General features: G+C 31.9%; 1 protein-coding gene and 1 long non-coding RNA gene across 2 annotated transcripts in view; both read left to right on the plus strand.

The window, feature by feature from the left end:
* Positions 1 to 626: 626 nt before the first annotated feature.
* Positions 627 to 8,081, plus strand: LOC107495561 (sister chromatid cohesion protein PDS5 homolog C). Its single transcript, XM_016116706.3, has 14 exons — positions 627 to 1,029; positions 2,661 to 2,864; positions 2,958 to 3,139; positions 3,800 to 3,926; positions 4,017 to 4,214; positions 4,308 to 4,355; positions 4,447 to 5,367; positions 5,457 to 5,564; positions 5,996 to 6,066; positions 6,461 to 6,512; positions 6,689 to 6,772; positions 6,846 to 6,895; positions 7,139 to 7,204; positions 7,283 to 8,081. The coding sequence occupies exons 1-14, from the start codon at positions 928 to 930 to the stop codon at positions 7,770 to 7,772; spliced, it is 2,703 nt and encodes a 900-aa protein (XP_015972192.1). The 5' UTR covers positions 627 to 927; the 3' UTR covers positions 7,773 to 8,081.
* Positions 8,082 to 11,410: 3,329 nt separating this feature from the next.
* The window catches only part of LOC127739776 (uncharacterized), a 2,297-nt gene continuing 770 nt past the window's right edge, over positions 11,411 to 12,937 (plus strand). The window contains exon 1 of the long non-coding RNA XR_008000506.1: positions 11,411 to 12,262. This is a non-coding gene — a long non-coding RNA (uncharacterized LOC127739776). The remainder of the gene's footprint in view (positions 12,263 to 12,937) is intronic.

Raw genomic sequence — 12,937 nt, forward strand, 5'->3', positions numbered from 1 at the left:
TTATTTATATAAAATTAATTTTTACTAAGTATGGAAATTGAACTTATATATATTTAATTCAATGTTGTTAATATTTGTTTTAGACTTATAAATTGATAAAATAATTAGTTAATATTTTTATTAAAAAAATAATTAAATTTGTTAACATCAATACAAATGTAACACAAAATAAAAAATATTGGTTACCTAATTTTTTTAATAATATTTTAAAATATATTAATTTACTTAAATAAGTGTTGAAAATTTAAATTTTTTATTATGTATGTAATAATTTATTGACTAATATTAAATAAATTTTTTTAAAAATATTCTAAAATATAAGGGATATATATAGTAAAATATATATGTCAAATCTTGCATTAAATACCAAACCAAATTATGGTAAAAAAGTTAAAAAATCCTGGGTGACGCAATAGCTGCGTGGACCTCAAAACCACAAATGAAAATCCAAAACGCGGATTTCAAAACCCAACTTTAACTTAAATTCACAGACCCCGCGAGATCCGAGCCTCAATTCTCCTTTGAACCGCCCAAATTAAAATCCACAAAAACTTTCAATAAAACAAAAAATTAATTTCCTTTTTTCCAATTCTCATTTTCTTTAACTCGCATATAAATCATTTCCCTGTCTTTAATTTTCTCACACAACCAGAAAAAAAAAATAAAAAGAAACACACTTTACTCTCTCTGTCTCTCCCCCCTCTCTCCGTTTCTCTGTATCGGAACGGAAGAAAGAAAAGTAAAAGAGAGGAAAAAAAACGTTGAGCGAAAAACCCTAACCTTTCTCTGTGTGTGTTCATTTCCGCATTTAGGGTTCCGATTTGGAATTGAGAGAGAACGAGTGGTTTCTAGGGTTTCGATGGAGTGAGTGAGACAGCGTTTGTGAGATCTGCAAAGAAGAGAACCCCCCTTGAAGGACCGTTAACAATGGCTTCTGCTGAGAGGCAGCTCGAAGAGCAGCTTCGTGAAGCTGGGAACAAGCTTCTAGATCCTCCTTCATCCGTCGACGAACTTCTACCTCTTCTCGATGTAAGCGCTTTCTTTTTCTTTTCTTTTTTCTCCCTTCAGTTATTTTCATCAATCGTTGTTAACCCTAAACCGTTAACAATGGTTTCCTTTTGCTTGTGATTCTATACCTGTACGGTATGGTGCTGTGTTGTTTGCTGAACCTCATTTTCAAAGGATTCGTGAATCCGTTTTTGAGTTGCAGATGTGTGACGTTTGCTGATTCTGTGTTTCTTCTGTTCTTCTTTTGAATTTGTAGGAATCTGATGTTGCTCCGTATTCTTAAATTTTGTAAAAAAAATTTCAATTTTGTTTGCAAGTCCTCAAATTTTGATGCAGGGGGATGATTTGGAAGTGAATTAGATTGCTAATTTATTGTCACTTGAATGAATTATTTGTGTGAATGAAATGAAGCCTTTTGTATTTGAGATTCCGAACACATTGTTTCGTAATATTATTTTAGTATTTACACGTGTGAGGTTCTTTTGCCACTTCTCTCAGCCGTACTGACTACTGAGTATACAATGTGCTGGGATAGAGTGTGAGTTACATTAATATCTACTGTTGTCTGCTTAAGGAAAAACAAAACGTTTTAGTTGCCCGCATCTACTGACTGAGCTGATATAAAAGATTGATGCAAGTGGCAAACATGGAATTGTATGCTGTCTTGTGTAGTTTTTATTGATTACAGAGAGTTATTGTTCGGGATAGTGGAAGATACTGCTGGGTGTGTTTGGATTTCTCTTTGATAAGTAGCATTTGCTGTAGATAAAATTATTCTGTATTAGATTTCATTTTGGGAGAAAATATCATCGTATAAAATCATATGATAGCATAATAATTTTTACTACAAAACATTAAATGTTTGCTGGTAATTGTTGCTAACAAGGAAAATTTACTCATCCAGTCACTTAGGTTAAACATATGATCATGATATCAAATTTTAATTTTGAATCCATATATCTTATATTTACAGTTAAAGTCTTGGCCACAGTTTTAAATTTTGGTTCTGCTGTGACTACTGCAATGCTGATACGGTGGGTGCTGCAACAGTGTTGTGGCTGCCAGAACACCGTACTTGGCTATGAAAAAGCAGGTTTTATGGGTTTAATATAAAAGAGAAAGAAATTATGTGCAAAATTTTTATCATTAGTGGCTCTTATGTTACAGTAGGGTGTTCTTATTTATGAAAAAGCCTCATTATACTAGTGTTTGTTGATATGCTTAATATCGTGTTGGAGAAATGACATAAATTGGTAATGTTCCTCTGGCCAAACTTGGCTGTCAATTTTGATTCTTCTTGATGTCCACAGAATGATGGTTTCCTGTTTGGGAAAGCCCAGCACTTTGACCTGAGCAAAAGCTGCCTTCCTATATTGAGTAGTATGTGTGTGTGGTTTTAGATGTCTGTTTCTTGTTCATTCTTTACCTACACTTAAGTGGGTCATTTGATGTTGCTGTTCTTGGAGAAAATTAGGGGTTGGGGGTTTTGAGAAATATTGCACATTTTGCAAAACAAAAGGATTGTTCAATATTCCCTGAGAAATGTTTAAGCTGAACATGATTTGAAGTAAAGTCAAATCAAGAATTCTGTTTTTGATGAATCTTGATAATAAGGTTGATTGCTTAATACATGTGTCCCACTGGCACTGCAGCAAGTTGAGAATTGCCTATCAAGGGTTGAACAGTCACCTAGCCAATCTACACAAAATGCACTCTCTCCGGCGTTGAAAGCATTAATTGCAGATAAACTTTTCAAGCATTCGGATGTTGATGTTAAAGTCGCAGTTGCCTCTTGCATCAGTGAGATAACTAGAATAACTGCACCTGATGCTCCTTATGACGATGACCAGATGAAGGTGTGCATGATTATTTTCTACCACAAATTGGTTGGTGCTTCTTTTATCATGAATTATGTCTCAATTTTTTACCAATATAATTTTCTCTTTCAGGAGGTTTTTCAATTAATTGTATCTTCATTTGAAAGTCTGCATGATATGGCAAGCCGATCATATACAAAGAGGACTTCAATTCTCGAAACAGTTGCAAAAGTCAGGTCGTGTGTGGTAATGTTGGATCTGGAATGTGATACCCTGATTGTAGAGATGTTTAAGCATTTCCTGAAGGCTGTAAGGTAAGAGCTGCTGTATATAAAGTTCTTTGAAACATAATTTTTGATGATTTTATTAGTTACTTTATGATGTAATCTTTTAGAATATATTCTACCTAAGCTTTTTCATTCAGTTGGCAAGTTTTTGAGAATTAATTGTTATTGATTTGTCTTTTTAAATGATAATTATGTTAGTTTCCGGTGACTTGCCAGTGCCACTTGATTTTTGTATGTGTTGCTAGGTTTTGACATTTATTCCACTTTAATAATAATATTATTAGCATAGCAAAAGCATATAATATGAATGTCGGTAGTATTAGTATATGAGAACATTAATTAAATGAACGTCATTTTTACATATCTGTCTATTCTCCATAATAGAATTTCTTTTTTGTACCCCGCCAACAAACAAAAGAGATCCAAGATAATGTCCAGCATCCCAATCATTAGTTCTTAGCAAGGCATGTTACATCTTTTACTGATTGTTTACAATTGCTATTAGGCTATGCAGAATGAGCATTATCATTACATCAATCAAAACGTTTTCTTCCCACTAGATGGACTTGACTAGATTAATAAATTGATGTAATGCTGATATTGTAAAAGTGATAAAAACTTATTTAATGATTAGAGGTGGTGTTTGTAGTGTGAATGGAGTTGACAAGCTTGATTTGAAACTTACAGGGAGGAACATCCAGAGAATGTTTTTTCATCTATGGAAACTATCATGACCCTTGTTATAGAGGAAAGTGAAGATATTCCCCTGGAATTACTTTCCCCAATCTTAGGCAGTGTAAAGAAAGACAATGAGGTTGGTTACAATTCTTTTATATTGTTTAATTTTAGCACGTTTTGTTCTCAAATTATATAAATTTTCACGATCAATATCATTGTGATTCAGGAAGTTTTGCCAATCGCTCGGAAGTTGGGGGAGAGAGTCCTTGAATGTAGTGCAAGCAAGCTTAAACCTTCTTTGGTGCAAGCAGTGAATACATTGGGCATTTCTTTGGATAATTACAGTAATGTTCTTGCTTCAATATGCCAAGATACACCTGGAAGCATGGAGCAAAATGATGCATGCGCCACGAGTGAGCATGTGGTATATCTATCTGTTTTTATCTAAATGATATTCTGATTCGGTTGGATAATTTTCATGACATGGTAGCTAATTGTTAAGTGTCTTATCTTCCAGGAAGGTGAGAGCAAATCAACGAAAGAGCCAGTCGAGGAGTCAGCACAGGTGTGTTCTTCTCTCTCTTGAGTTAATTTTTCTTTTTTCTCTTTTATCCTGGGCAACTGGAAACTAGAACATTTCAATTATCCTTCGCCAGGTGGCCGGGGAGGATGCTAAAGAAGCTGAACCACCCCAGCAAGATAGTTCTATCACTGGCAGATCCCCTAAGTCTGTCATGAGCAATGGCATTGCACAGGCTGGAGAAGAAGATGCTTTGGTAGATTCAAAATCTGCAAAGACGGAAGATGATACCAATTGTTCTAATCAGACGAAAGGTATCGATATGCCAGGTAAGGAGGAGCCCAATGATTTGGACGCTGGTAAACCTGACAAAAGTGAAAAAAAGTTGGTACAAGCTACTAAGAGGAGAGGAAGAAAAACCAACCCATCAGTAAGATCGGCTGAGCCTTCTGAGGGTTCACATCTTGCTGTCGAGAAGGAAGCTGGAAAACAGACCGACTCTAAAAGTGACAGAAAGGAAGTTCCCAGTTCTCCTCAACAAGATGGGTGTGTTGAGGCTGCAGAACCATCAGAGAATGACAAGGAGACTGACACCAAGGTTCCATCACCCAAAACAACTGAAGGTGAACCTGATATCGCTTCTCCTTTGCCAAGTGAAAACAAGGATGAAAACGATTCAAAGAAACATGTACGGTCCAAAAAGAAAGATAGCTCTGCAAAAGAAGTCACTATAAAAGAAGTGGCCACAGATGATGGTTTGAAAAAGGTGGATGAAGGAACCAGTGATTCAGAAGCAAAACCCTCCAGGCGGTCAGGAAAAAAGATAATTGATCGTAGTTCTGATGGGAAAAAGACTACTGTAGCTGATTCGGATAAAAAGGGAAGCGGGATAAGTGATGCAGATGCTAAAAAGCAGTCAGCAAAGAAGTTGGAAGAAAGCAAGAAGGGTAGTGTTGGATCCTCTTCAAGGCAGTCGGAGGTCAAGAAAAAGCGTGCACCGGGCAAAGTGAACTCAGATAAGGGCATAGCAAAATCTGCCACTAAAGATGAAGAGAAGGTATTTTTGTCATTTCTTGCCCTGCTTTTGGAACTATGCTGTTATTTGTTCAGATTATATCAGTTTGCTTAGTAATGATTCTACTTTAGGAATTGGTGTTGTCACCCAAGTCCGCTTCAAAATCAACTAAAGATGACCATCCAGAGGAGACTCCCAAGACAAGTGCAAAGAGGAAGCGCACTCCAGCAAAAGAAAATGTAAGAATCTAGTTTTTTTTTTTGCTTTTTGAAAATTTGACTTCGTGATGTATTTATTAGGGTGGATGCTTTATTGGAGTTTATTAGTGTATCTAGCAGTAGCTATGCACTATGTCAGCTATATGCAGTACGGTCAAATCCTGTTTGTTTCTTTCTCATTTGCTTGCTGTTATGGTGAAAGATTAGTAAGCAGCAATCCATTTGTTTCCTTTCTGTGCCGTTTGGCTTTCTTCTAGGTTTATTCGACCTTTATAGTATTTAGTATCAGTATGGTAATTTATATGCAGCCTACATATTTAATGTATACACCAATTCAAAAAAGTCTAATTCTGACAACCCCCCTCTTTCTCTCTCTCTCTTTTTGTGCACGTTAAGTAGACTACACTTACAACTCTCATTTTGGTTGCCTAATCTTTTGGCTTATGTCCCAGGAATCAAATATCAAAGATGGTGAAGGTCTTGTTGGTACACGGGTAAAAGTGTTTTGGCCAGATGATGACATGTGAGTACTTGGTGTTATTCATTTGCAACATGCTAAAACTGGAAATCAGATTTGAATTGGGACACTGAATATAATATACCAGTGCATTTAGCTGAAATTTGCTATATGCAAGCATGTCTGCATAAGCTGTTTGTTTCCTTGATAATATGGTTTCTCTTAAAGGCTTATTTCTTTCTTGTTTTAACTGCTTTTATAATCGCAGAGCATGTCCATTGGACTTTGGTAGAGAATAAAGAATTTAGTTGAAACAGGCGCTATGTTGAACTTTTTTATAAATAAATTTATTTGGGTTGGTTTTTCAGTTATTATGTGCCTGTGTTTGTGCATAAATTCCCTTATCCTTTTGGTGCAATTATAGTATAAAAATCTATTCTTGTTGGCATGTTCTTTACAGGTATTATGAAGGTGTAGTTGATTCCTTTGATCGTTCCAAAAAGAAGCACAAGGTGATTTTGCAGCTATGCCACCATCTCTTTACCCTTCCATCTCCTTCCTGTTCTGTCACTCACCAAAACATTTTGGCTTCTGTTTGTTGAATGGTTTCCTATTTGAGTGGTACATCTTACAACCCACTCTATCTTAGATTCTTGTCTTTCCTGACAATCTTGATTTTTCTATTTAGGTTTTGTATGATGATGGTGATATGGAGATATTAAATCTTAAAAAGGAAAGATGGGAAATCCTTGATACTGCTGCTCCAGATGGGGTGGGTCTCTTGTCTCATAATTTTAAACTCTACTGCATTGCATAAATACTAATGATGGCCATAATGTTAACAGGATGAAGGGAGCGAGCATATTAGTCCTGATGTTTCTGATGATAATGACATGTAAGTGCTGCTTATAAGTCGTGTCATTTATTGTAGAAGATACTTATTGTTATGCCCCAAAAAACAAAAACAATATTGATTTGTTTCTGTGCTTCAAACCTCCGGGAAGCATATCCATGTGTGCTTGGTCTAATTGTTATACAGCTGTTGTTGTGCATGTTTGATGGATATCTTGTTGTCACTGCTGTATATGGTTTGTCAACTTTTATGTTTGACCTTATTTATTTTTGTCATGATATTCAGCCTGCCTGAGCCAACAAAGAAGAAAGGAAAAACAAGTGATGGGAAAAAGGCCGCTTCTTCTAAAAGGTTTGTAAATGTTACTAATTGGTGTATGTTTCATCCCTTGATTGTTGTCTTATGATCTTCACTTCAATCTCCTTATAGTGGAGGAGCCACATCCAGCAAATCAAAGGGATCATCTGGGAAGTCGAGCCAGAAGTCCAAAGACAGTAGCAAAGTTGATCGCAAAACCAAGGAGAATACTCCCAAAACTGGTGGCGGTAAATCTATTGATGCTGCACCGAAAGCATCTGGCAAGTCAAAGAACACTGACGGTTCGAAGATAAGCAAGCCGAAAGATGATGATGTTAGTGCATCGAAACCCTCTACCAAGTCTAAGCAAGAAACTCCGAAGACAGGAAAATCAAAGCAAGAAACATCCAAGAGTGCTGCTTCCAAATCAAAATCCAGTAAAAGCGGTGGGAAGTCCAATGGCACAGGCAAGATGAAAGCTAGTTTATTGCAGGTAAAAGATTCAGAGAGTGAGGACTCGGAGGGTTCAACCAAAGAGATGGAAGAAGTGAAGGTGAAGGCAACTAGTTCATCAAAGTCTGGAACTGAGGTGAAGACTGGAAAGAAACGCGGAAGAAACTAAAGGTTGATGCCTACTTTGTAATTGTTCATTCCTTGCTGCTCGCTCTTCTTATGGTCTCTGCATTTGGGATTTCTATGTTCTGGACCTTCTAGTGCGATCTAGGCCGTTCTTCATCTCTGTTAAATATTGTGGTCATGCCTTGATTATTGGTAGCATTTTATTATGTGGTTAGCCTAGTTTAGTGGTGGTAGGGGCTAGTATTTATTGTTTTCTTTCATCGCCAGATTTCTAGATGGATTTTGTTTGGAGTACAGTAGAAAAACATTTGGTTAGCCGTAAATTAAGTGAATGTTTTGGCGCTCGTGATTATTAAGTTCGCAAAATTTTCCTACATAAAGTGCATGAATACATGATTACTTAGATTTAATAATAAATAGGTCAATTTTACTTTCAAACAATGTGTTTGGTAACATTGAGTTAACGTAGCAATGTGTATGTTACATGCCATTATTAGTCCCTACGGTAAGTAATTGTGGAGTGGATCAAATGTGTTGACAAAAGTAGGTAATAATTGCTTGACTACTATAGTTCTCGATCGTGTGCAAGTTTTTGGAAGTTAGGCCCACTAATCCCTAAAGTGACACTGGAGGACCTTAAAAAGGGAAGTGTACCAGTCCAATTGTCCAATATATTTAAATTGGTTTTCAAAGAATTTTAATTTTTAAATAGAATACTTTGATTCTTAACAAACTTTTATTCTCTGTAAAGCTTTGATAATTATTTTTGTTAGATAAATTGGTTTCTTTGTCTTTTTTAATCAAATTTTTAATATGTATAATAGACAAAAATCTCTAAAAATTTAATTATATAATATTTGGAATAATTCACGTCAATATAATTAATAGAGTTTAAAATTATGCAAGAACTTGTTATATGTTCTATGATAAACATATCTATATAATTGAATCAGGTAATTCGATTTTAGTTATTTATATGTAAATCAAATTTGTTTGATTCAATTTACTATGTATATATTGTATTTGTAGTAAATTAAATTAGCATGTAAATAGTTAAAATTGAGTTATCTTAATTTGATTTATATATATGTATCAATGTATGTACTCAATTCTAATTTAAAATATCTACATAATTTTAAATTTTATTTATTTTATAAAACTGAATTATCCTAATGTTTAAGTAAGATATTTTGTTGAAGACAAGATGTCTTGTATGAATTTTTTAAGGACTAATTCAAAGTTTATTAAGAAAAAATAAAAAACATCTAATTAAATGGATCCAAAGAGGGCAAGCAGTTGAATGGTAGCAAATAGCAATATCCTTTGTGTCGGTAAAAATCTAAATCTCAGTATTCCAACCAATGGTTGCCTCCCCAAATGTCGCAGCCTTTATGTCCTATCACCCTAATTCCCTAGAAGATTATACCACACTTTATTAAATAACTAACATGAATGAGACCCCAACACTAAACAATCTAACGGCAGGGAATAACGTACAATGACATCAACGGCTGTGAGATAACCACCATCTTGTAATCACAGCTACTAATGCTGCCTTTATTATTTTGTCGTTTACTCTTTGTTTTGTCGTTTGTCATTGGAAAATGTTTCGTCTTCTTTCTTCTTTTGTCTTCCCAAAACAAAAGAGATAGAGCGTTTGGGTGGTCATCAGACTCATCTTAATAAATGATTTTAGTAAACCACAGAATGATACATATAAATTTCATGAAATAATCATAATATCTTTAAAAAAGAATATATTTATAATTTTAGTCCTTATAATTATAAAAAAGATTTTTCTAAGAGTACTTGTCAAGAATATTTATCTAAAAATATTTTGCAAGTAATTTTATACATTCTCATATAAAATAAAAATTTAACTATAATATATTAATAATATAAAATATTTTATACGGTCAATTCAGTCTTTTGAAAATAATGGAATTATATCTCCCTTTTTCTAAATATTTTGTAATATATATAAAAATATTATAATTAACATGATAAGCTCATTTAACAAAAGTCTTAGATAACAATTTAAGGTATTTTTGTTCAACTTTTCATTTACTCACTCAATAATTTTTCAAATTCAACATGATGGGTTATTCAATTCTTCACCCACCATTCACTTAAAACTTATTTTTCAAATTCAATATGTACTATTTGGCTAATTAAAAAGTTTCATCATTATAATCATTACAATAATTTATTTATCTTTTTAATGTTATTTTATGTTTTATCGATCTTTATGGATAATTTAATTATTTATATTACAAAAAATTTGTTCTGATTGAATTATTAAAAATTTTAAATCACTCAAAATATGAAAAATACAACTTTAAGATATTTTATAATATTTATCTTTAAAAGAATTAATTTATTGTCATGGTGACGACAAAATATTAAAAAATTGTAATATTTATAAATTTTGTTTTTATATAATGTTGTTATGTAATTTTGTTAAAATTTGTCTCTTAAATTCTTTTTTCAAGTTTTGCCATTGCGTCCAATTACATTTTCTTAATATAACAATTCACGTACTCAATGTATAAAAGATATTTATTTTTATTGATGTGATATTATATTATTAGATATACGTATAAAATTATTTTATGTTAATAATATATTAAAATAAATTTTTTAAATAATGGTTTAAAAATTCAAAATTTTAAATTTTTCGGCACAAATTTTATGCATTCGAAAAATTAACTTTTTAAAAATTTTTTTTAGCTAAGAAAGCATCTTAAAGATACTTGTTCAATTTCAAAGGACAATAATAAAAAAATGAGAATCTATTTGTGTATTAAAAATATTTTCAATGATACTTTTTTATGATATTGGTAACAACGATAGTAATAGATGAACAAATCATTATTCAACACAAATACCCTAAAAGTGCCCAAAACATCTTATACACATTAATTTTTTATATTTCTTTGCAAATGAGATATGAGCAATTAACTATTTACTTCATTCATTTATTTTAGTAAGTAAGATATATATAATTTTTTTCCCTTCGAGTGTAAATAAAATGTGTAATAATATATTAAACAATTTGATTAACATACATCTGCTCTAAAAACACATTTTAAGAAATACTAGGAAAGAAAATCATTTATTGAAAATCATTGAAAAGATAACTTTTTATATTTTTAAAATATTAAATATATCTAAAAACTTAAAAATTTTCTATTATTAATTTATTATGCATCTAGTAATTTATTGACGAGCGACAAATTTTTACATAGAACTCAGAGTCGTAGTAGATTAGTTCTTAATAACCAGTCGAGTTAGAAAATTTCGTAGACATCCAAATCTCACATAAAACTATATATATTTTTTTATTTTTAGAATTACATATATTAATAACCTTCAATTTTCTTCTCCTTTCGTGTTCGTGTGTTTTTTTTATACATAATTTGAATTTTTATAAAAAGTAATAAAAATTTTTGATATGACAAATAAGAATTAAAAAAAATTAAAATAATAAATATAATTAAGATTAAATGACGCTATCAATTTGAGAATAACATTATTTTTTTTCAAACTCTTTTAACTAGTGCTATTAGGCATTCCTTTAGCCAAATAAAAAAAAATGGAAAAGATAACGTTCACAACATCATTATTGTTAATAATTTAAGTCTCTTTGGACCTTTCACACACCTCACAATAAAGGCTACTCCATCCGCTTATTGTTGTGCCTGTGAGAGAGAGAGAGGGAGAGAGAGAGAGAGATTTCAAGCTCCAAACTTTCTTTGTTCAGCAATATCAATTCGATGTTGTTCCTCATATTTAAGATCTGGATTGGACATACGTGTCATCCAGTTTGCATCAACAACCTAAAAATGAAGAGAGAGAGAGAGAGTGAGAGAGATTGATTTTGTTTGTGTCAAAACTAGTTTCTTGCTTCTAGATTATGGCATTAGTTTTATACATATATGTAATTATTTTTCCTATATATTTTTTCCTCATCTCTTTGTCTCTAAAGTCTAATCTTTCTCAACTCATATGATGATGCACTTCTTGTTATGCTTCTTTATTTCTTTTTTTCACTCTTAATTTTCTCCCTTTTACTTGTACGGATGCAGGTTCTTTGTCTCAAACCCTAATTTTTTTTACCAAATAATTATTGGTTTTGTTTTTGAGCATATGATGCACACATATAGGTTTTGTTTTCCTTTCCATTAATGTATATATATAACTCTTTGACTCTCTTTTCATCAGATCTGTAAAATTATGAGTTTTCTTTTCTTTCCTTTTCCCCCAATTTTTTCATCCTGGGAAGTTTCTAAATTTGGGAAATTATTAATTTGGCACATAGAAATTGACAGAAGAGAGTGAGCACATAGAAAATATATTGTATAAATTTATGCAATTTTTTTTGTGTGCTCACTACTCTTTCTGTCGGATTCTGTCCAAAAATTTGTTGTTTCTGGTTTCAACCATTTTCTCTCTCATATATCTCCCTCTCTCTCTCTCAATGGAGCTCAAAGACAAACATCACTGAGTGAAGCAAGTTAATTAATAGCTATGGTAGGGTAATAATATCATATTATTCAACATTACTCAAAATATAATTATATATCAGTACTTTTTTAGTTTTTTATTCACTAATATAAAATAAATATTAAAATATAAATGATACATTAAAAATAAGTTAAATATATAAAGATTGATTTTAATAAATAATTTTAGTATATACTACATAAATTATTTTTCTACACTATATCATCATTTTTATTATAAAGTGTGTGATGAATCTCAACATTCTTTCTTGCATTGTATTGGTCTGTTTTTATGATTTACTATACTAGTCATAATTGTTAATTATTCAATTTTATTACTTATTCTAGTCATAAATCTCATTTTCAACATTATTAAAAAATAATATATGTTTTCTTTTTATGTATTTATTTGTTTTTTGTACATTAATTTCCCTCAGTACTATTTATAATCGTATTGTCTAATTATATATATTGACTTATTTTATTTTATTGAATTGCAATTGACAATTGCTCTTCATTGCTAATAATTCTTCAACTTTTATATTGGTGTTACCAAACGGAAAACTATGACTTTTGATGGTGCACAAGTTGCGCTGATTACTATGCAGATCTTAAGCGACAAATTTTTTTTTTCTCTATACATGCGAAAATAAAAATATATTGTTACAAATATATGTAGCCTAGCATGGAATGGGACTTATAT

The sequence above is a fragment of the Arachis duranensis genome, chromosome 6 (genome assembly GCF_000817695.3).
Source record: "Arachis duranensis cultivar V14167 chromosome 6, aradu.V14167.gnm2.J7QH, whole genome shotgun sequence".
Taxonomy (NCBI): domain Eukaryota; kingdom Viridiplantae; phylum Streptophyta; class Magnoliopsida; order Fabales; family Fabaceae; genus Arachis; species Arachis duranensis.

Coding starts and splice junctions, on each gene's coding strand:
- LOC107495561 (XM_016116706.3), top strand. CDS start 928: ATGGCTTCTGCTGAGAGGCAGCTCGAAGAGCAGCTTCGTGAAGCTGGG. Junction 3,140..3,799: donor CATTTCCTGAAGGCTGTAAG/GTAAGAGCTGCT, acceptor TGAAACTTACAG/GGAGGAACATCCAGAGAATG. Junction 6,067..6,460: donor TTTTGGCCAGATGATGACAT/GTGAGTACTTGG, acceptor TGTTCTTTACAG/GTATTATGAAGGTGTAGTTG.